This window comes from Oncorhynchus mykiss, chromosome 21, assembly GCF_013265735.2.
Source record: "Oncorhynchus mykiss isolate Arlee chromosome 21, USDA_OmykA_1.1, whole genome shotgun sequence".
NCBI classification, from domain to species: Eukaryota; Metazoa; Chordata; class Actinopteri; order Salmoniformes; family Salmonidae; genus Oncorhynchus; species Oncorhynchus mykiss.
Window position 1 is genome coordinate 29,979,008 of NC_048585.1, and position 23,190 is coordinate 30,002,197.

Below are 23,190 nucleotides of genomic sequence, written 5' to 3' on the forward strand. Positions count from 1 at the left end.
AAGTTACTCAAGTAAAAGTGAAAAGTCAACCAGTAAAATACTAATTGAGTAAAAGTGTAAAAGTATTTGGTTTTAAATATACTTAAGTATCAAAAGTTAATGCAATTGAAAAAATATACTTAAGTATCAAAAGTAAAAGTACACATCATTTTAAATTCCTTATATTAGGCAAAGCAGAGGCACCATTTTTTTGTTTTTAAAATGTACGGATTGCCAGGGGCACACATTATTTACAAAATATGAATTTGTGTTTAGTGAGTCCGTCAGTACAGCGGCAGTAGGGATGACCAAGTGTTCTCTTGATAAGTGCGTAAATTTAACTATTTTCCTGTCCTGCTAAGCATTCAAAATGTAACGAGTACTTCCTGTTGTCAGGGAAAATGAATGGAATAAAAAGTACAATATTATCTTTAGGAATGTAGTGGAGTAAGAGTACAAGTAAAAGTTGTCAAAAATATAAATAATAAAGTAAAGTACAGATACCCCAAAAAACGACTTAAGTAGTACTTTAAAGTACTTTACACCAATGCCGAAATTCTTAATCGAAAGGACTGATCTAGGATCAGCGGCCGATTGGAATTAGCAAATATGTAACTGAAAATATATATTTTTTGCAGAATGCAGATACCATGACAATTAAGATGTAAATGACTGCATATACAAATGTATAGATACAAATATGAGACCGCTGAAAAATGTATATATGTATATATACATATATATATGTATGTATATAAATCATTGGTTGAAATACATTTTTTCTCAGGAGCCACCATTATTGTTGTAACATCTCTGAAATCAGAGACGGAAAAGGAAGCGAGACATCGCACTATTTTTTACAGTCTATGCATCCCACTCCTTAATTTGTTTCTGTTTCAATAGAAGTCTATGGGCCTGTTCGAAATTGCATCCGTCTTTGCTGGAATCATTAAAACGTTGGTGAAATGATAACGACCATAACCAGAAGAGAGCGCTGTTATTTAGCAAACCCAAACCTCACTGACAGCAGTTGTAACCAATGACGTATATAAACCTTGGATTGATTTGGCCATGTTTTGTATTGGCGAGTATAAGGCTTTGAAACCACCGGTCGGCCATATTGGCCCTCCTAAGTAGGCCCGGTCCTCCATAAGAATGAATGGAATTCTACATTGTTTCAATTAACATTTTCAAGGCCAAAACTGCATGCATTTAAGTATTTTTGTTGTTGTAATGGGGCCATTTAAAATTATAAACTTGGATTAGATAACACAACGTGCCAATGGAACACAGGAGTGATGGTTGCTGATAATGGGCCTATGAACGCCTATGTAGATATTCCATAACAAATAATCAGTTTCCAGCTACAATAGTCATTTACAACATGAACCATGTCTACACTGTATTTCTGATCAATTTGATGCTATTTTAATGGACCAAAAATGTGATTTTCTTTCAAAAACAAGGACATTTCTAAGTGACCCAAACATTTGAACATAGTATATATATATATATATATATATAAATCATTGGTTGTAACTGATGGGATTCAATAAGAACATTCATCATGCAAAAATTGCATAGCTTAGAATCTTTGCTATATTTACATAATAGTAGGAAATAATACCATGCCAGAGAATGACACATTTTTCTTTCTTTCTTCTTTTTTTTCAGGAGAAAACGTTTTTAGTGAATATGACAATAAAAATTGAATTTAAACCCATCAATCTTGGCATGGATACAATAACATAACGGCTTCAAAAATCAGTAATAGTAAAAGTAATGATAATTTACAAGTAAATTGCTTAATCATAATGTCATTACTAGGCTGTGGGTTTCTGTAGTCCAGTTCCCTCAAAACTACAGTCATGGCGCCTCTGAGCGACCAATAAGAGCGCAACATGTAGACTTGCATGGGACTCGGCTTCACACATCACGGGGAGGGGTGAATGGAATAGCAGACAGAAAGTTTTAGTACCACGGACTCAACATGAACTAAGGAGAAACTGGGACCATTGTACAAATATTTACAAATGCCTAGTGACCCACCGTGTCATATTTCTGCTGGCGTGAGTGTGTTTAGGCCTACCGAGCGGTAAGTTTTCTTCATTGACTTTCCCTGACCCATGTAATCGGTAATACCGTTATTTTCAGTTTTTGAAAACTAACGGCTCTGGATTTTCTCATGGAAACTATCAGTAACATTGAAGTTTCATCAATGATTTTTTATATTTTTATATAATGTATGATTTTATTATAAACTGTAGGTTTGTTTTTGTGGGCAGGTGTAGGAGACTTGTCAATTTATTTTCAAGTTTTTTGAAATATGTTCTGAAATGACTAAGGTGGAATTTACAATTTTGCGAAATTCTGGTTGCTCAATTTTACTGCAACATTATCATATTTTGATGAGTTATACCAATGACTGTATGGGGTTGATACATTGTTACTGCTGACAGTGCTTCTCCTTGCTTCCTGCTTTGCAACTTCCTATGCAGAGAAGTTGATCTGAAAGAAGAAGTTGAACAAGCTTGATACGCAACATCATAAAATAAAATAGAATTAGTATAAGCATAACATATCATGATAGAGCATCTTATTTTGGCTAAGTTTACCAACATGAGATAATTATACATGCTACATTTAACATCCCTTACAAATCCATCTATTCTAATCTAAACAAATCTATTTTATTCTTCATTGATAATAGATAACTCGTGTTATGGAACAGCAAGTGAGCGATGAAGAAGAATCTCAACCTGTAGTCCTTAGAGAAGAGAACCGGAGGAGGAGAAGAAAGATGAAAGCCTTCACCTCCACCTTCTCCGTGGCCATGGATCAGATAGCCATCGAGTTCGTCCTCCCCACCACCACTAAGAGTAGCCGCAGCCCGGACACCTTGCTCCTGGAGGTGGCTGGGAACTGGACGGTGGAGCAGGTGAAAGCCCAGGTGTGGCTGAGGGTAGTAGCCACCAACCTGTGCCCCGAGTTCTATCAGAAGTACTCTCCTGACCACTGCATCCTGCTCTACCAGAAGAAGGGCAACTGGTGTGAGATCTACGATAAGCACCAGGTGTTTCAGACGCTGGACTGCATCCGCTACTGGAAAGGTAGAAGATTTTAGTCTTAAATCTTTCTTTTATACCCTTGCATTTTTTGTATATATTTTATTGTGAGGTGTATTGAGATGTTTTCATAAAGTTGTATTTGAATCTAAAGCTCTGAAGAAAGATGTGGGGAAGATCCACCTGACGTGCCGGCCTCAGCCCTCTGAGGAATCTACACAGTACCAGAGGTACCTCAACTACCTGATTGGCTACGACGTCACCGACGTCAGCAACGTGCACGATGACGAGCTGGAGTTCACCAGGAGGAAGCTCCTCACACCCCGCAAGATAGAGCTGGCCGACCGGGACCCCAAACTCTACTCAATGGACCCTTGGATCACATCCAAGCACCTCCCAGAGTACCTGCTCACCAAGGTATGTAACCCCTAACCTGGCTGCTCCAGGGGTGCAGCTCTGTGGGCGACCCTGTGCTGCTTGCCTGCTCCCAGCCTGTTCTGTATTGGGTGATGTAGCTGGGTACTGGGACAGCAAAAAATAGCCAATTTCCGTTGCCTCTGTATCATGGATCAATAAAGATTGAATAATATTTTATTCTAGGTGACCAACAGCCACATCCTGCTGGTCATTCACAGGAACAAGGCCAGCCAGACCATCAAGGTGTCCATCGACGACACGCCCGTCCAGGTGCTCCAGACCTTCTTTACCAAGATCTCCAATAAGAGGGCTCTGCTGGGAGTTCCTGAGGATGTGTGTGAGGCAGACTATGTCCTGAGGGTGTGTGGCAGGGAAGAGTATATCTATGGGAACCACCCGGTCAGGGACTTCCACTGGGTCCGACAGTGTCTGAAGAACGGGGAGGAGATCCATCTGGTCCTGGAGTCGGCTCCTAATCCAGGTCAAGACCTGGTCCAGAAAGAGGACTGGGCACAGGTGGATGACTGTACTGGAGTGGCAGGTAAGCTAGCATCAATATTCCCAAAGTAATCATATCAGAATATTTCACCAATAGATTACATTTTACAATATGCGCTTTTCATAAAGTTAACAAACTCCCCTAGGCCATAGAGTTGTGCCACAATAACCAATATTATAGCACATGATTTTCCTTTGGGGAATATTTATTTGATGATTAAGATGATTCATATTCCTCTGTTCCAACAGGCACCCATGAGCAGCTGACGATCGACGAGAAAGACCACGAGCGGGTCTTCACAATCTCTCTGTGGGACTGTCACAGGAAGTTCAGGGTTAAAGTCCTGGGCATAGACATCCCGGCCCTGCCGAGGAACCCTGAGCTGATTGTGTATGTGGAGGCCAGTATCTTCCATGGCCAGCAGCTCCTGGCTCAGGAGAGGACCTCCTCCAAGGCTTTCACTGAGGAGGTGCTGTGGAACACCTGGCTGGAGTTTAATATACGCATCAGAGACCTGCCCAAGGGGGCTCGCCTCAGCCTACAGGTAAACTAGGAAACCGTATAATGTTTTTTGGTTTAGTCTGGCAGCTGTATCTATATTTGCTTTAGCCAACATCTTTGTTGTGATCATGCTATTATTTCTGGGATTTTTTTTGTAGAATACCAGTATATTATTTGGAGAACATAGTATGAATCACAACTGAATTAAATGAATTGCAATTTAACTCTATTCTCTTTTCCCCTCTCCCCAGGTGTCCTGTGGGAAGGCCCAGACCCAGATCTCTAAGGGCACCTCCTCCTACCAGGACAACGGAGGATCCCCAGTTGGAGGTGGCAGCGGCAGCCATGATTGTAATAAGACTAAGAGTCGTCTGCTGTACTACGTCAACCTGCTGCTGGTGGACCACCGCTCGCTGCTGCGCCAGGGAGAGTTCATCCTCCACATGTGGAAGATGCCTGAGAAGACCGAGGACAACAGCAGCGTCAATGCAGACAAGCTGACCTCAGCCACCAACCCAGACAAGGCCTCCTCCATGGCCGTAGCCATCCTGCTGGACAAGTACTGCTACCCAGTGGCCCTGCCCAAGAGCAGGGAGGGCAAGGAGGCTGGGGGGGAGGGTCGGGAGGCTGAGGGAGGGGAGAGGGGGCAAAGGGAGATGCCTAACCACCTGAGGAAGCAGTTTGAGGCAATTGTTGAGACCGATCCACTGCACCCTCTCAGCCAAGAAGACAAAGAGCTGCTGTGGCACTTCAGAGAGGAGTGTATGCGTCACCCCAGGTAAGACTGACTGGCATGGTCATCTAATACTATATTACTGAATAAGTCATCTGAGTTTATAATACAGAAGCACTTGTTTCATCCCAATTCCATCTTTCTTGTTTTTATTTGAAATATGTTTTTCTAGAAGAGTATCACAGAGACCTTCCTGTGAATATGATTCAGTGCAATTTTGTATTTTTTTATTGAAATGTTGTAAAACTCCCTACTGTCTCCTCCCAGGGCATACCCCAAGCTGCTGGGCTCTGTGCGGTGGGGTAGACAGGAGGCTGTCCTGGCCACCCATAGGCTGTTGGAGAGGAGCTCTGTATGGGACCGTAGTGTGCTGGATGTGGGCCTGGCCATGCAGCTGTTAGACTGCCACTACTCTGACGCTCACGTCCGCTCCATGGCCGTACGCAAGCTAGAGACCCTGGGGGACGACGACGTCCTCAGGTACCTGCTGCAGCTGGTCCAGGTGAGTTAGTCGGACTTGATGGAACCAACATTTGGCTGAGAAATGTCTGATGTGTTTCCGTCTTGGTTCTGTCAAGATTCGGTCTGTGCCATAGAGGAACCGAGTTTCGTTACACAGCCCTAGTCATGCAAGTTGACATTTTATTGTCATGACTCTTGTCCTGGAGGCAGAACAGAGCGATTTCACCAGAGCGATTTCACCTAAAGTCAAAATTGCCGATATTGTAAAAATTCATAAAAACAAACATTTGCTTTTTTGTTCTTAATTTAAGGTTAGGTTAACTCATTAGGGTTAGCAGTTTGGTTAAGGTTAGGTTAGGTTTAAAATCTGATTTTATGACTTTGTGACTGTGCTGGCTATAGTGACCTCTCTGCAGAGCTGCCACCAGAACAAGATTCATGACGAGAAAGACTAAGTAGCCCTAGTCATAGGTGGTTGGTCTACCTGTCTCTGAAGCACACATAAAAACAAAATAGCTGTTTCATACATTGACTAGAAAAAAATACAAGAACAACCTTTATAGACACGGCTTCCTTTTTACCTGGTGTTTTCCCAGAAGGGAGCACCTGTGGGTGGTTTTACATGTGTCATTCGTCAGTGTAGAGTCAAATAAGCCATCTCTACTGTCAACAATGAGGCCTTAGTTAAACATGCAAAACAGTATGAGTATGAAACAATCCCCAAACGGGAAGATACTTTATAATGTCGCATTACAGTTTACTGAAACATTTTGCTTGCATTTATTATGTGTTTACGTTGAGAGGAAAAATGCATATGTGTGCTCCTCTGTGTTTTTCAGGCTGTGAAGTTTGAGCCGTACCATGACAGTGCCCTGGCCAGGTTCCTGTTGAAGAGAGCTCTCAGGAGTAAGAGGATAGGTCATTTCCTTTTCTGGTTCCTGAGGAGTGAGATCGCCCAGTCCATGCACTACCAGCAGAGGTACGCTGTGCTGCTGGAAGCCTACCTCCGAGGCTGTGGAGAGGACATGCTGCAGGACTTCAGACGCCAGGTGGGTGAATAGCCTTAACCCCAGCCGTAAACAAGAGTACGGTGTGATGTGTGATCGGACACAGTAGGAGTGGGGAGTTCCTCCTCCGTACAATGTGACTGTAGGGCTTTGACGTCGTAGCCAATCAGGTAGTTGAGGTACCTCTGGTACTGTGTGGCCTCCTCCGAGGGCTGAGGCCGGCACGTCAGGTGGATCTTCCCCACATCTTTCTTCAGATACAACTTTATTAAAACATCTCAATACACCTCACAATAAAATATATACTGTACGCAAAATAATTGGAGGATTGAAAAGACAGATTTAAAAAGACTAGGTCGCTAAAGTGTCAGATAACGAGGATCTGAATAAAGAATAATCCAATTCGTTTTCATCAACAGGTGGAGATGACAGAAGCCCTGCAGAAAGTCACCAGGGAGATCAAGGCCATGTCTGCTGAGAAATATGATGTTTCTGCACAAGGTGAGCCTGTCGCCTCAGGTCAACGTACCTCGTATAAGAGATCAAGATAAAATCATATAGAAAGGAATACGTATATGAATCCTGGTGGTCTGTTCAGTTGTGTTCCAGCTGCGTCAGAAGCTGGAGAACCTGCAGACGTCTGGGCTGCCAGAGAGCTTCAGAGTGCCCTATGACCCGGGTCTACGGGCTGGTGCTCTGGTGGTGAGTGGAATAATACCTATCCATCTCTATTCTACCCCCCTCTTATTTTCCTCCATGTCTCTTCTCGCTTGTCCCCATCCCTTTCTTCACCATCATTTCCTGTATCCTCCACTAATTGTATTCTTACTCCTCCATTCTCTCCTGTGTTTGACTGTAAACATGGGTCCCTCTCTTCAGATAGAGCAGTGTAAGGTGATGGCCTCTAAGAAGAGACCGCTGTGGCTGCAATTTAAGAGGGCTGACCCCACCACACTGTCCAGTGACACCATCGGGGTCATCTTTAAGGACGGGGATGACCTCAGGCAGGACATGCTCATTCTACAGGTATGTGGGCTTGCTTTCTCAATGGGTTAGGCAAAACTGTCCACCAAATGTTCCATGAAAACGAATTGCTCCTCCTTTTAGATTCTGCTGATCATGGAGTCCATATGGGAGGAAGAGTCTTTGGACTTGTCCTTACTGCCCTACGGCTGTATCTCTACTGGGAATAAAATAGGTATGTCAACTGACTTTACACGGTCATGATGTGTTAATAATAATATATTCTAACATATAATATATAGTGTATAAATAAGTAGAGATATATATGCCATTTCTTATTAAATAAGCATTGTTCTCTATTCTCTTATTTTTTTCTCTCTCTCTCTCTATCTCTATCTCTATCTCTCTCTCTCTCTCTCTAGGGATGATTGAGATAGTGAAAGATGCCACCACTATTGCCAACATCCAGCAGAGCGTTGTGGGAAGCACAGGAGCGTTCAAGGACGAGATCCTCAACCAATGGCTGCGGGACAAGTGTGTGAGCGAGGAAAAGGTAGCTGGCTATAGTTACTCCCACGGTGCTGCAGCGTCTCAGCTGTAGAGGATATAACTGCACTGCTAAGGAGGAAGGAAACACCCCTGCTACATTTCCTGTTACCCAGGGCTTTGTCTGCAGCACTATTCACGTATAGTCAGGCTGTGTAGGCTGAAGCAACTCCACATTTTCAGCTCTGCTATGTCTGTTTTTTAATTGGTCTGTTAGAAATATCCCCTTGCAGCAGAGTCACCATAGCTTTAGGGTGAAGGTATACCACAGAAGCTACCACAGCGCTAGCAGATAAATAGAGAAAGATGAAACACGGTTTGAGTCACTGTGTTCGCTCCAATGTTGTCTGTGGAAATACTCGAGCAGGGCTGGTTGTATGAAATGGCAGCTCACAAATGCTCTTCATTACCTCCACTCTGTGTCTCCATCACTTCCCCTCTCTCTGTCTCTCCCCTTCACTCGCCATCATTGTCTCTCCCTCTCTTTCGCTGTCTTTCTCTCTCTGTGTATCTCTCTCTGTCTCTCTCTCTCTCTCTCTCTCTCCTCCCTGTAGTTCCAGCAGGCGGTGGAGAGGTTTGTGTTCTCCTGTGGAGGGTACTGTGTGGCCACCTACGTGCTGGGGGTAGGAGACAGACACAACGACAACATCATGATCACTGAATCTGGTACCAGAGCTCTTCCTCATCTCCCTATAGCACAAACACAATACAGTACTTGGCGTTAAGTGGTTGCCAAAACATTAGGAATACATTCCACAATATTCTATATATGTGGATGAACCCATAGAAAGTTATTTTCTGTTCATCTGAATGTAGGCATTTGTTTCTGATGTATTGGGTGGTTTATCTATAACATTATTTTCCCCCTTTGATATGTCTGCCCTCAGGTAACCTGTTCCACATAGACTTTGGCCACATACTGGGGAACTATAAGAGTTTCCTGGGTATCAGTAAGGAGAGGGTTCCCTTCGTCCTCACCCCTGACTTCCTCTATGTCATGGGCACATCAGGGAAGAAGAGCAGCCCACATTTCCAGAAGTTCCAGGTACTCAAATGAACGTGTTGTCCAACCAGTAAAAATACATATACACAAACTCGCTCGCACGCAAACACCCACACACACACACACACACACACACACACTCACACACACTCTTAACTACAGTATTGATCTTCCAGGATGTGTGTGTGCGGGCCTACCTGGCTCTGAGGCATCACACCAACCTGCTCGTCATCCTGTTCTCCATGATGCTGATGACGGGCATGCCTCAGCTCACCAGCAAAGAAGACATCGAGTACATCCGCGAAGCGCTGACTGTGGGCCGGCCGGAGGAGGAGGCACAACGCCACCTGCTGGACCAAATAGAGATCTGCAGGGACAAGGGCTGGACCGTGCAGTTCAACTGGTTCCTACACCTGGTGCTGGGCATCAAGCAGGGGGTGGATAAACGCTCAGCCTAGGGTGCTCCCCTTATGGTGTCAATGGCTTAGTGGGCTGGCAACACCAGAGGGATGGGTTCAAATCCCACATGGGCCACATATGTGATAATTGTAAGCCACTTTAGGTAAGATTACTATGTTGATTGAACGCCCAAATAAGGAGAGAGGGAGATATAGTCAGAGACCAAAGTCTGGATCTAAAAGTTTGTCAACCCTTCCTCAATGATGTAACCAGTTGTTCCGATGCATTGCCCATTGACTGTACCATGGACTGTATACAGTAACAGTCTTATTTTTGCACTTTCAAGATCAAAGCCTGATCTTACCATATGTTTATGAGTTATACATAAATATTGACTCCTGTTCCTCTGCTAATGCACTGCATCTGATTGTATCATCTGTTAATATAACATCCGACTTGCATGACTGATGGTGGCAATACCATAATAAACCTAATCATAGAGAAATATAGTTTTATATTATGTCCCATCGCTAGAGGTCGACATGCAAATGTTAAACTGAGTGACTCACCAACCTCGTCAGAGGAAGAGGTCTCTAGGAAACCAAAGGAAGCTTTTCCACACCCGGGTGAGTTCACATAAACCAGATATCAGAATTTCGGGTGTTTCATCGTGGAAGCAGTCAGTATAGTTTTACCATAAAATTACATTTCACTCATCAAGATGAAAGAGGTTGAGGATTAGGCGCGCAGTATCGAAGTAGGCTAGCTAGCTACTTAAATGCATATGAAATGTGTGCAGCACCACCCCATGTCGCCCGCGAAGCATCTATGCTCAAACCCAGAGCAATCCAATTATTGACATTGAAGCCAGTGAATCCCAGCTAACCCAATTCGAGCCAACTCAATTGTGCCTCTGTGTCCTGGATAGGTAGCCTCTCTCCATCTCAGGTCTTGGGGATGTGGATGCGGTTGCAGCTTCAGTGTCTGCTGCTGGACTCCGTACGGAGTGTCCTGGAAGCAGTGATCCGGAGGAGCTTTGGTCCTGATGGAGTACAGGTGCTGTTCACACGGGACAAACGCTGTTGACACGCCACGGAAAACGCATCCTCACAGCCGTGCAGGTGGAACAAAAAGCCCCACTAAAACCCGCTCTGGCTCTCAGGAAAAAAACTGCAGCTCCAAATTTGCTCCATTCATTAAAATCACAATTTAATACCCAACAGGTTTTTTTGACTACCTGAACCTACTATTTGGTTTTGAAGCATAGAAACCAAACCATATGGTTTGAATGAAAAATACTTTAATGAGCATGAAAAGGTGAATGTAAGAAGCGCTCAATTTCAAATAGACAACATGTCATATTAAACAGCATATAAACACGAAATAGGTCAGCAGCCAGACAGGGAGCCTAAGAAGGAATGAAAATGAATTATTCATGCAATAATAATAATGTTTCAAGGCTATAGCCTACAAAGAAATACATTGTGAAGCATTTTTGAGAGCAACACACAGCTGGTAGGGAGTCAGGGACATTAAGCACTCAGCATTTTAACAACAGTTTGTTGTATTAAATCATAATAGTCTAAATTGCACATATAAGCTGTGACACTTAGAATTAAATACACACTAAAATGAAAAATGCCTTATTAGGCTCAGTCTAGAGTTCCTTTGAATTCATTTTTAGAAACACCATTGTTTGACCAGGGTCTGTGGCTTCAGGCTCATGTGATGGTGCCTCTAGAGCAGGGCAGCAATGGAGAATATCCTCTCCAAGCTTGCAGAGCCACTGGGGATGCTAAACACCCTTATGGCCACTCTTGACAAGCTGGGCAGGGATGCAGAGTTGTTATTTTTTTCTTCTATTGGTAAGCCTAAAGGTTTTTAGGCAAATAACCCAATCAAAATGGAAAGTGCCTTGAAAGTTGGAATATGAAAATCAATCATGGCCTATTGTATAGATAATCTAACAAAAATGAAGGAAACTTTTATGAGGTCAGATTTTTTGTGTATAAATACTTTGCTACAATGAAACTTAATTAGCTACTCACCTCATTCCTTTCTTTTAGCATGGGCACGTAGTAATAAGTACACCATCATGCTTTCAGGATATGTGTCATTTCAGATTCCGCAATGATTCTTTAGTTGTGGACATTACATCACCACACTCCCTCTCTTGCTCTTGGTCCTCATCTTTGTAATTCACCTTGATTTTGCACCTGTGTGTTTTATCAGTTTCTTTACGAAAATATTTAGCACACCATGACAGTAGCTAAAGTAAGGGGCTATAGCAGCACACAAGTAGACTACAAATGCATGCTGTGCCAGGAATGCCCAGAGCTCGTGAAGTGAGTGCTATTGGAGCAAAATTGGAGCGGGTGAGAAGGCCGATGCTCTAGCCTTTGGGAATCTCGCTCCATGCTCCAGTCAAATTGGGCACGCTCCAGCTCCGCCCACATACTCTGACACACACACACACACACACGTTCACACTTACAATACTTTGTGAAATCTGTGTGTGTGTGTGTGTGTGTGTGTGTGTGTGTGTGTGTGTGTGTGTGTGTGTAGGATGGTGGTGGAGGGTGTGAGGAGACACAGCTCGGTGACAGGAGACGGCTCCCAGACCTTCGTCCTGCTGCTCGCCTCATTGCTACGGGGGATACAGAAACACACCCGAAAATCCTCCCGGGAAGGTGCCAAGCGTTTGGCTGAAGCTCTGCTGGCCTTCGGCTTGGACGAGCTCAGTGATGTTATCACTGTTGGAGTGGCTCCACCTGGCTCCTCCCGTTCAGACACACACACCCCAGGACAGACAGATACACCCACTCTGTGCCACCTACTCAGTGCTTTCCTTCACACCCGGATCAGCCCTACTCATGTGGAAATCATCAGCCAACTGAACTGTGAGCTGCTCTCCCATTGGAGTTGCCATGGCAACTTCGTAAATGAACACTTCCCTGCTCTGCACACAACAGTATCAGGCTTCCTATTGGCTGTTCCAGTCTGCTGGAGGGCCAGGTCATACATGCAGATTTATCTACACCCTTCCCATTCTGCGACCATGGACCAATCAGGACCCTTGCAGTGACGGAACGCCTGGAACCCAGCCTACAGATTGGTGGAACTGTACTGGAGCTGGGTGGGGCTAATATAGGGATAGAAAGTGTGTGTGTGAGATCAGGGCGGGGGTTAGACAGTGTGTGTGTCACCCTACAGCATCTAGGAGTGTCTCTGCTCCTCTCATCAGTCAGACAGTCGGAGGCCTTCCTGGCTGCAGTGGGGAGGTACGGTGTGTGTGTGTTAGAGTGTGTGTGAAGACAACCTTACCTTGTTCTCTGTGCTCAGTGGAGCCCAGCCTGTCTCAGACTGGGCCGTGATTGGACAGGAACATGTTGCTACGGTGACCTTCTGCCGGCCGCTGGTGCTGGGAGCTCACAGGTATGGTTACAGGATAGTTACACACGCGCACACACATACACACTATGCTAATTATGTGGTTTTCTCTCTCTCCCAGGTTCGTCAATGTGGGGTTTCCTAAGGCAGAGGACAGGGGCAGACCCCACAGGGCCTGGCGGAACAGAGTGTATGTGCTGTACGAGATGCTCTACACATGCTGCATACTACTACCTGGGGGCCCAAACACAGGACTAGAGCTACAGAAAGAACCGCTTACACACACACAGACACACACACAAACACACACACAGACGTGATGGAGCCTTGTTGTGTAATTTCCGTGGGCAGGACTTTTGACTTCCTGTTACACCACACCCTCCGTCAAACACAGACACGCACACTCCGTCAAACACAGACACGCACACTCCGTCAAACACAGACACGCACACTCCGTCAAACACAGACACGCACACTCCGTCAAACACAGACACGCACACTCCGTTAAACACAGACATGCACACTCCGTCACACTTGGACACTCCTGCCGCCTCGGGGATGTTAGCAGAGGCCCTACTGAATGTGCCCAGACAGATCTACTCCCACAATCCTCGGCGCTACCTTGAGGCTCTCGCACACACACTCAGCTGCATACGTAACCATGGTAACTCTCAGGACCCGCTGGAGACAGTGCTGTTCTGGTAGTGGATGGTTCTAATATGGTCCAGGCTGACACTAGGTCAGGGTCTATGTCTGGGTCAGGGGTAAAGGAGGTGACAGTTTGGTCAAGCTCTGGCTCTAGTTCAGGTGTGGAGTCCTTTATGTATCATCTGATCCTGGCTGTACAGTGTCTCAGGAGTCTAGTGTCTGTGGACACTGTACTACACGCTAATACCTCACACACCTGTCAGAGAGAAGAGGAGTAGGGTGACGACTGAGAACTCATACTTGATTTTATTTCATTGTTCATCCAAAAGTATTGTATTCAATTCTTGAAAAAGTAATCTCCTTGTGTAGTATGTCTTTGCATATGCATTTCTATGTTAATAAATCCGATTGGATTAAATGGTTATATTATGTTGTTACAGCGACTGAACAGACTTTATCCTTCATCGCCTCTCTGCTCCACTGTGGAGGAGAAAACACTCTGCCCAACTCTCCCTTTTTCTTATTAATTAACTTCTATGGAGGTCAGTTGCTGTATTTAGGTATCAATTAAAAATGGAATCTCCTTGTGAAATAATTGTTCACAGTGTAGGCCTACATGGGACAATTGTTATGCAAAAAGGAAACTACTATGCTAGACTGTCAATATGCATGACGAAATATTGGGAATAATGTACATCTGATGTGAATTTTGAGTGGTAAAATCACAGAGTTTCTTAACATTCTGTTCTGTCTGGTAAAACGATGCTCCCTTGAGATGGAGTGGTGACTGATCTGCTCACTCTTCTACTTCTATGATTCTGCGTGCGCAATCTCTAGATGGTTGGTTGTCATGGATACCTGGGTCACATGCGTGGGTTTCCCGAAGCCAGCAGCAAAATGATGCGAGCTAGCTAGCTAGCATTGTTACTGCCATTTTCATTCAGATTTCATCAAAAGGCGGTAGCTAAGTTAGCAAGCTATAGCTAGCTACAGATGAACATACATTGAGAATGGGTATAACGCCAACAACATTTGTTGCAAAAGGCTGTGTTTGGGAACGTATTATTCAAGTGAGCTGTCAACCCTTACAAGCCTGAGCTGGAATATCATTTTTTTTTAGATTCAGAAAATAGCCACCGGTGTTTGTATTATTTGCCTGACTCTTCAAAGACCGATTAGAAATGAGTATTGAAATCCCAGACGGATTGACGGAGCTGTTGCAAAGCTTTACAGTGGAAGTGTTGAGGAATCAGCCAGGAGACCTTCTGGACTTTGCCTTGCAGTATTTCATCCAACTGAAGGAGAATCAGAGAGGATCCGCCTTTGACAATGCCCGAGATTCGGCTAACGGTCGACCTGGCGATAATGTTAGCAGTGGAAGATCGGTCAATTTTGCCGAGGAGACAATGCAACTTGATTCGGAAGATGATGATGAGGAGGAATTCGTAGGTAGCTAACCTCACCGTTCTGCTAGAAAAGTCAGTACTGCCTGTGTGATGCTGCTAACCTTGATAGCTAGCTAGCTAGCTAACGACGTTACGGTGGCAGCCACTGAGAAAGTCAAGCTCGCTAACGTTTTGCTACCACGATGCTTTAGTTAGAGTAGTCAGCCCAGCTGACGTTAGCTACTGACCATTTTACCATGAATCCCTCGTGGACAGAGGGAAGTGACAGCTTTCGCGATAACTTTACTTCTGGGTAACAGATGCCAGGCCAAGAAAAGGCAATTGAACTCTAATCTCAAAGGGAAATGCCCATCTAGCTACCATCCCAAAACCTCGAGTAACCCCCATTGTTTACTTTGGCCGGCAGTGGAGTGGAAAGAATGTTCTGAAAGTGTCCGTGACTATCCTGACCTGTGTGAGCATCAGTAGCGTTAGCTAGCTGATTCATTCCATGTTAGCTAGCTAACGTTAGCTGAAAACAATCAACAGTGATTTTAGATCAGAATACTCTCTCTATATGTCAAGCCAGAACATTGTTACATGGTTATATCATAGTAAAATACACCTCATCTTCATGTAACTTTTTTTTATTAGCTCCAGTGATCAACAGATTCTTGAGAAGATCTTCAGGTAAGAAGGTTTGATATTCTAGCTATGTCCTTTGTATGTTGCATCCACAGAAGTACCCACTTTTCCACTGTTTTCGACATAGTGACAGGAAATGACATCTGAAGTGTGTGTTTGATGGGCATAATGATATCCTCTCAGTGGCTGGGACTATTGATCCAGTCAGAGCAGCAATTGCTGCTGTGATCACTATCACATGTGTGATCCTGCTACAGTACTATTAACATAAGTGTCTGTCTGCTAGCCAGAGGGTTTTCAATGCACACAATACTCAAGTATCAGGAGCAGTCTAGAGTTCAGCTTGTTCACCTATAGAGACATGACAGGCTTAAACAATGCTGTGTGAAATGGATTACACTGCAGATTATGTGACCACCTTGGTGTGGTTGGAATCACTCTTGGTATCCTGAGTGAAATCTGAAGGAGGCACTCAAGTGTAATGTGATGACTCTTGCTCCTCTCCACAGTGTGTGCTGAAGCATTCAACCCTGATGAGGAGGAGGAGGACAAAGATCCCAGGGTAAAATCACTTAACCTCCATCACTATGGGGTTGACCTCTAACCTTTAACCTCAAGTTAGCTAATGATGTGATGCCGCTGGTCCACTGCAAACCATCGTTGATGGTTTAGGTTGAACGTTTGTGTATTTATCAAGAACAAAATAACGTTTCAGCATAAGAAGTCAGATGCTGAGTGAAACAGGGAGAGAAGGAGATTAGATGACTGTCTGCACTCTGTACTTGAACCTGATACAGTAGCTATAATAATACATGCTAATTATGGCTCTGCTCTGCTCTCTTCCAGATCACCCATCCTAAAACCGACGAGCAGAGGCACAGACTACAGGAGGCCTGCAAAGACATTCTACTGTTCAAAAATCTAGACCCGGTAAAGTGAAGTGGGGTGGAAAGACTATAGGTTAAACAAATGCATTGAGGAAAAGTCAACAAAAACTGTATATGGATGCTGCTGTGTGCCGTGTCACTGAAATATCTCTGTGGTTGTGTTAATAGGAGCAGATGTCCCAGGTACTGGATGCAATGTTTGAGATGTCAGTGGAGGCTGGCGAACACATTATAGACCAGGAGGACGATGGGGACAACTTCTATGTTATTGAAAGGTAGGACTTCAGATTCATCAAGGCATTGTAAACAGACGAGACAGTCTATGCAGCACTTTTTGATCCCAGGGACCATATCCACAAAGTTTCTCAGAGTAGAACGGCTGTTCTAGCATCAGTTTTGCCTTTTAGATCATGATGAATATTATTCTATGGCCAGATCCTAGGTCAACACTCCTGCTCTGCGATGCTTTGCTGATACTGGCGATGATGGGTCTGAAATCGCATCCTATTTCCTGTATTATGCACTACTATTTGCCAGAGTTGGGTGCGATATAAGATTTTCCCATATAATTAATACTTATGCAATGAATGAATGTATCATTATGATGTTGCCTTCTTTCCCAGAGGGACCTTTGACATCCTGATGAAAGCAGACAGAGTGGAGCGTGTGGTGGGTTCCTATGACAATCAGGGCAGTTTTGGCGAGCTTGCCCTGATGTACAACACACCCAGGGCTGCCACCATCATCGCCACCTCTGTGGGAGCCCTCTGGTGCATGGTAGGTTTAAGGCTTCAGGGTGAACCAGTGGATTGTCCTGTAGCTGAAATGGATGAGAGGATGTGTAGGTAGGCTGTTACGTACTGTAGGTTTGAATGGTAGACTATGCCACCCACCGGTAGATTGAGGAGTGAATTACAGACGTGATGCCTAAAGCAAAACATGCCAACACTCCCTGGGTTGTCTGAAGGCATCAGCCTACTCTCTTGAGATCATAATCTTAACCATTACGGGACAAAACGGTAAACTGGCCCCAGATGAGTGTTGAAGCAACTTAATTACTGGAGTAACCATGTAATGTGGTGTTTGGTTGAAATGATCTGAGGCCTGTGATGTTGTATGCACTCCAGGACCGACTGACGTTCAGGAGGATCATAGTAAAGAACAACCACAAGAAGAGGAAGATGTACGAGGCTTTCATCGAGTCACTGCCCCTGCTCACATCCCTACAGGTAACAACTGTGATCTCTATAGGTTGTTATCAATAAACCTCTCTGTTTATTTATTTTGTATTTCACCTTTATTTAACCAGGTAGGCTAGTTGAGAGCAAGTTCTCATTTGCAACTGCGACCTGGCCAAGATAAAGCAAAGCAGTTTGACACATACAACAACACAGAGTTACACATGGAGTAAACAAAACATAGTCAATAATACAGTAGAACAAAAGAAAACAAAAAGTCTATATACAGTGAGTGCAAATGAGGTAAGATAAGGGAGTTAAGGCAATAAATAGGCCATGGTGGCAAAGTAATTACAATATAGCAATTAAACACTGGAATGGTAGATGTGCAGAAGATGAATGTGCAAGTAGAGACACTGGGGTGCAAATGAGCAAGATAAATAAATACAGTATGCTGTTTACAGATGGGCTATATACAGGTGCAGTGATCTGCACTGACAGCTCTGACAGCTGGTGCTTAAAGCTAGTGAGGGAGATGTGAGTCTCCAGTGTCATGGCAATTTCCTGTATTACCAAATGATGAGAGAGCAAACCACACACCAGTCAGAGTTATTTAAACTTCATCTTTAATTATATGAGCTTCACCATAACCCTGTGACTCAGATCAATTCAGTGTCTACAAATGAATTCTGAGATTGCTTACAAAAGAATACTTAGTATCTTTTACAGCCAAGATACACCCCTCTCAACTCACATGACGAACCACAGATCTTAGGAACATCACAAAGGGACTTTTACTTGAGAGAGGAGTATCCCATAGCCAGATAGCATTAGCTAGAAATTATCGTTCAGTTTGGTCTCTAAAACGAGATTCTAATCTCGTTCGTGGTACTTCATAGTACCAAAACATTACCTCACTATCTGGAATGCTCTTTAGGCTTTATTGGCCAAAGACATCGTAAATCTCCTGTCAGTGCTATCTCATAGAGGCCCATCCTCAGTAGAACACACAATATTCTAATGCAATACAAAGATGATAAAATAATCTTACAAGCACGATAACATAATATTGCAATTTTCCACGACATCTCCCCATCACATGGTTTAACAGATACATTCACATTGGAAGACACTGTTCAATTCTGACTTCTCCCTTTCTGATATTCTGCATACTACCAGACATGTAAAAGACAAGCATGACCTCTCCCCTCTCTGGGCCCCAAGTGACTTTTCCCTAGAGAAGAAAGGAAAATGCAACTGCCAACAGTATAGTCCAAAAGAAGACATTCTAATGACAAGTAAAAAGTAAATAAAACATTTATCTATTGTTACCTGTTACCTAACTAATTCTGATTCAGCTACGACACCAGCTTCAGAGATTTTTGCAGTTCATTCCAGTCATTGGCAGCAGAGAACTGGAAGGAAAGACGAGCGCGTGCTACGAGTGGGTGCTGCTATGGTGACCAGTGAGCTGAGATTAGGCGGGGCTTTACCTAGCAGAGACTAGTAGATAACCTGTAGCCAGTGGGTTTGGCAACGAGTATGAAGCGAGGGCCAACCAACGAGAGCGTACAGGTCGCAATGGTGGGTAGTGTATGGGGCTTTGGTGACAAAACGGATGGCACTGTGATAGTCTGCATCCAGTTTGTTGAGTAGAGTGTTGGAGGCTATTTTGTAGATGACATCATCGAAGTCGAGGATCGGTAGGATGGTCAGTTTTACGAGGGTATGTTTGGCAGCATGAGTGAAGGATGCTTTGTTGCGATATAGGAAGCCAATTCTAGATTTATTTTGGATTGGAGATGCTTAATGTGGGTCTGGAAGGAGAGTTTACAGTCTAACCAGACACCTAGGTATTTGTAGTTGTCCACATATTCTAAGTCAGAGCCGTCCAGAGTAGGGATGCTGGACGGGTGGGCAGGTGCGGGCAGTGATCGGTTAAATAGCATGCATTTAGTTTTACTTGTATTTAAGAGCAGTTGGAGGCCACGGAAGGAGAGTTGTATGGCATTGAAGCTCGTCTGGAGGTTAGTTAACACAGTGTCCAAAGAGGGGCCAGAATTATACAGAATGGTGTCGTCTGCGTAGAGGTGTATCAGAGAATCACCAGCAGCAAGAGCAACATCATTGATGTATACAGAGAAGAGAGTCGGCCCGAGGATTGAACCCTGTGGCACCCCCATAGAGACTGCCAGAGGTCCGGACAACAGGCTCTCCGATTTGAGGTCCTGTAAGGTGAGGTGCAGAAAGGTGCAGAGCGTTCGATTTGCCTGCTGGGGGGCAAGGAGACCCCCAGCACCGCTAAAACCATTGACAACTGCGTGCCATTTTCAAGGGATTGTCAAATAAATGACCATTAGTTGAGTGAATAATAATCAGCTCCTGGAGAACAAGTCAGAACTACTAATTTGGGATTATTCCACGCAAAACTGGAACATCTCAGAGAGGGATGCTGACTGAGTGACACTTGATAATGCATTAGTAGCACAGTCCTAACACTTTGCATTATATAGTATATACAATGCATAATGGTATACACCGTTCAAAAGTTTGGGGTCACTTAGAAATGTCCTTGTTTTTGAAAAGAAAAGCACATTTTCTGTCCATTAAAATAACATCAAATTGATCCGTAGTCAGTAGACAATAGTCAATTATAACATTAACAATGTCTAGACTATTTCTAATCAATTTGATGTTATTTTAATGGACAAAAAAGTGCTTTTCTTTTCAAAAACAAGGACATTTCTAAGTGACTCAACTTTTGACCGGTAGTGTACATCTAAACGTGTTTATCTCCCATCTGTAGAGCATTATAGCAGCTATCACAACTGTTCTCTCGTGTCCTGACAGGTCTCTGAGAGGATGTGTGTGGTGGATGTTCTATCCTCCAAGACCTACAGTGACGGAGAACAGATTATAGCTCAGGTAATTCTCTCTCTCATTATCCCTGTATTTGGAGAAAGTCCATGTAAAATGTCAGAGGTGCTACTCAAATGACTAACTAACTGTTGTTGTTCTGCCAGGGGGCCACAGCGAACTGTTTCTACATAGTAGAATCTGGTCAAGTACGAATAACAATGAATACGAGCAAGGTAAGGCTTGCTTCTGGATGCTCTACCGTTATTGAAACGGTTGATACGTAGTCATGGACATGTTAATATGTCTGGAGTTAGTGTCAACAGGTTCAAATGAGCTGAAAGCACCGTTACCGAGCGTGTCAATGGCACAGTTTGTTCTATTGAAAGCACTATATGTCTTGTGTTGTCTGACTGTCTGTCACCCCCAGTTGAAAAAGGAGGAGGGAGAAGGGGTGGAAGAGGAGGTGGAGATTGCCATGTGCACCAGGGGACAGTACTTTGGAGAGCTGGCTCTGGTTACCAACAAGCCCCGGGCTGCTTCAGCGTACGCTGTAGGAAACGTCAAGTGTCTAGGTAAGTAGATAAAGACTGCAATCAGCTGGAGGAGCACTGCACTCCAGGAATTGTATCATTGTCAATACTCATGCTCTCTAGTCTAGATGATATCCAATAGCCTTGCTTCGTTAGCTGCAGCTGATATGGCTGTCCTTGTGTTTTTGTTTGTGTGTGTGTTTGTGTGTTCTAGTGATGGACGTGCAGGCGTTTGAGCGTCTGCTGGGCCCCTGCATGGACATCATGAAGAGGAACGTTGTCAGCTACGACGAGCAGCTGGCCGCGCTGTTCGGAAGTAACACTGGCATTCACGACAACGACACGGCGTGATAGAATACACTCGGCAAAGACAGCTGAGACGGGATGTTTTTTTATAACAAGGGACTCCTAGACTCTCCCGAGGGGCCAAATACTCCTGGTACTGATCTAGAGGTTGGTTCATACTGCAAACTCATACTTCATATGAGATGAATCCCATTTGTATAGTTTTAGTATTTTTTGTATGATACATGAACATAGTGGTGTTTGTTAATAACCTTCAGATTCATTCCTGGCCTTATATCCAAATGGTACATATGAAGACACACTTTGTCTAATAGATGAATTACGTTACGGCTTTTGATTCAAAATGAAACATTGGGGTCATCTATTGTCCAGCATTGAACCTTCCCTCACGGAAAAACACTTTAAAAAGACGTTGCTATTTTTGTTGTTGTTTGCCTATAAATGTTACCACCAAGCATATGAATTCATAATGACATTAGATTATACTTGGTGTTTCTTATCTCCCAAGTGTATTAGCTACTTTTTAGAGTAACATTTTAGTCTGGACAATTTATGTCCTATGAAAACAACAGTTTTTGCAGAGGAAGAAATCAACATAGAGCTAGTGGTATATTTCAGTGTATCTTTCACTTGTAGTTGTCAACTTATGTTTGATTAAATTGAACAATGCATATTGTAATTGAAGTTTAATAGTGCTGTAGTCCTGAGTTAAGCATTTATGATCTAGTTGGTAAAGAGCATTAATTAATAGCCAATAATTTGTCAAACTAACATATTATATTTGTTAAATCAAATGGGACATTGACACAACTTGGTGCTCTGTAGCAAAAAAAGGGCAGTATTTCCTGACGAATCAATGTGAAGTTGGTCTAAACAGAGCCAATTAATTCATGGACTGTGTTGCTTACTTCATTTTTTTTCACTAGTTATTGTGTTATAAGCTGTTGATAAATTGTCAGCGGATGTTTCTTAGACACAGTGTCTTTTCCCATGTGATTTTTGATGTATCCGTCCGTGGGTGTTTTGGAGAGCTGATTTTGAGCTCAATATTTCCAACAGGTGAAACAGACAGGGTGTCTTCATAAGGGAAATATCAGATAGGGAAATTCTCTTAGCATTTTGCATATTGCTGCTAGACCTACGTTTGGTACATAGTATCTTTGGTACAGTCTGTTAAGAAAGAAAATATGTGTTGTTTTTGTCATTCACGCACTGCTCTCCTTAATAGCTTAGTACTGTATTTGACTTTTTGAACCAGAGATTTCATAAATGTCATTATTCTAACCTGCCAATACATTTGTCAGATAGATGTTCAACCTTCAATGCAAGTGAATCTCTAAACCAGTTTTATCAGTCAACTGAAAGGATTTATCTTGCCTACCTCTGCACACAATTACCTATGCCAACAAACAGGTATCTGCCATTCCTTGTTTCATGGTGTTAATGTTTGTGTTCTGTGTGTAAAAACAGAGTTCAGTTTGTTTCATTGAATCTGTTTTTAAAGTTTCCACACCGACACTTGCTTTGCAGTTTTCCCCCTTTTTCTTGTTATATTGTTACAATACGCCTAATTTCCTGATTATTTTCAGTATCTTAACTGTTATTTGAATTTCCATTGCAATAAACTTAGGTTTTGTATAAATAATTGAACATTTGCATTTTTTTACTGTTGGAAAACCTTTTAAAAACGTATCTGGTGTGAATATCACACAGGTAAAAGCAAACAGCAAATGCATGCATGTTTACAAACCTTTTATCAAAGACAGTCTGTGCCTTTTATTTTTGACT

The 23,190-nt window shown here is 43.4% G+C and overlaps 2 protein-coding genes across 5 annotated transcripts; both read left to right on the forward strand.

Moving 5' to 3' along the window:
• Positions 1-1,876: 1,876 nt before the first annotated feature.
• LOC110500208 (phosphatidylinositol 4,5-bisphosphate 3-kinase catalytic subunit gamma isoform) lies at positions 1,877-14,049 on the forward strand. 4 transcript variants are annotated; one of them, XM_021577419.2, is made up of 19 exons: positions 1,877-2,074; positions 2,690-3,089; positions 3,199-3,461; positions 3,645-4,002; positions 4,209-4,504; positions 4,713-5,239; positions 5,462-5,696; positions 6,496-6,705; positions 7,083-7,164; positions 7,262-7,365; positions 7,543-7,689; positions 7,771-7,861; positions 8,049-8,179; positions 8,727-8,838; positions 9,060-9,217; positions 9,352-10,200; positions 10,503-10,695; positions 12,140-13,009; positions 13,086-14,049. In XM_021577419.2, the coding sequence occupies exons 2-16, from the start codon at positions 2,702-2,704 to the stop codon at positions 9,631-9,633; spliced, it is 3,384 nt and encodes a 1,127-aa protein (XP_021433094.1). In that variant the 5' UTR covers positions 1,877-2,074; positions 2,690-2,701; the 3' UTR covers positions 9,634-10,200; positions 10,503-10,695; positions 12,140-13,009; positions 13,086-14,049. The 4 variants fall into 4 exon arrangements, with proteins under 4 accessions (XP_021433094.1, XP_021433097.1, XP_021433093.1 ...); XM_021577422.2 differs by having other exon boundaries at positions 10,503-10,630; XM_021577418.2 differs by having other exon boundaries at positions 9,352-10,695.
• Positions 14,050-14,437: 388 nt separating this feature from the next.
• On the forward strand, positions 14,438-23,047 carry LOC110500209 (cAMP-dependent protein kinase type II-beta regulatory subunit). Its single transcript, XM_021577425.2, has 11 exons — positions 14,438-15,061; positions 15,652-15,687; positions 16,152-16,204; positions 16,489-16,572; positions 16,698-16,804; positions 17,153-17,306; positions 17,657-17,758; positions 20,558-20,632; positions 20,731-20,799; positions 20,994-21,138; positions 21,311-23,047. Exons 1-11 carry the CDS (start codon positions 14,794-14,796, stop codon positions 21,445-21,447), a joined length of 1,230 nt encoding a protein of 409 aa, XP_021433100.2. The 5' UTR covers positions 14,438-14,793; the 3' UTR covers positions 21,448-23,047.
• Positions 23,048-23,190: the final 143 nt, after the last annotated feature.

Excerpts from the sequence above, each read along its gene's own strand:
- LOC110500208 (XM_021577418.2), top strand. The coding sequence starts at position 2,702 with ATGGAACAGCAAGTGAGCGATGAAGAAGAATCTCAACCTGTAGTCCTT. Across the intron at positions 5,240-5,461 it reads GAGTGTATGCGTCACCCCAG|GGCATACCCCAAGCTGCTGG; the intron begins GTAAGACTGACT and ends GTCTCCTCCCAG. Across the intron at positions 7,862-8,048 it reads CTCTACTGGGAATAAAATAG|GGATGATTGAGATAGTGAAA; the intron begins GTATGTCAACTG and ends CTCTCTCTCTAG.
- LOC110500209 (XM_021577425.2), top strand. The coding sequence starts at position 14,794 with ATGAGTATTGAAATCCCAGACGGATTGACGGAGCTGTTGCAAAGCTTT. Across the intron at positions 20,633-20,730 it reads GAGAACAGATTATAGCTCAG|GGGGCCACAGCGAACTGTTT; the intron begins GTAATTCTCTCT and ends TTGTTCTGCCAG. Across the intron at positions 20,800-20,993 it reads TAACAATGAATACGAGCAAG|TTGAAAAAGGAGGAGGGAGA; the intron begins GTAAGGCTTGCT and ends TGTCACCCCCAG.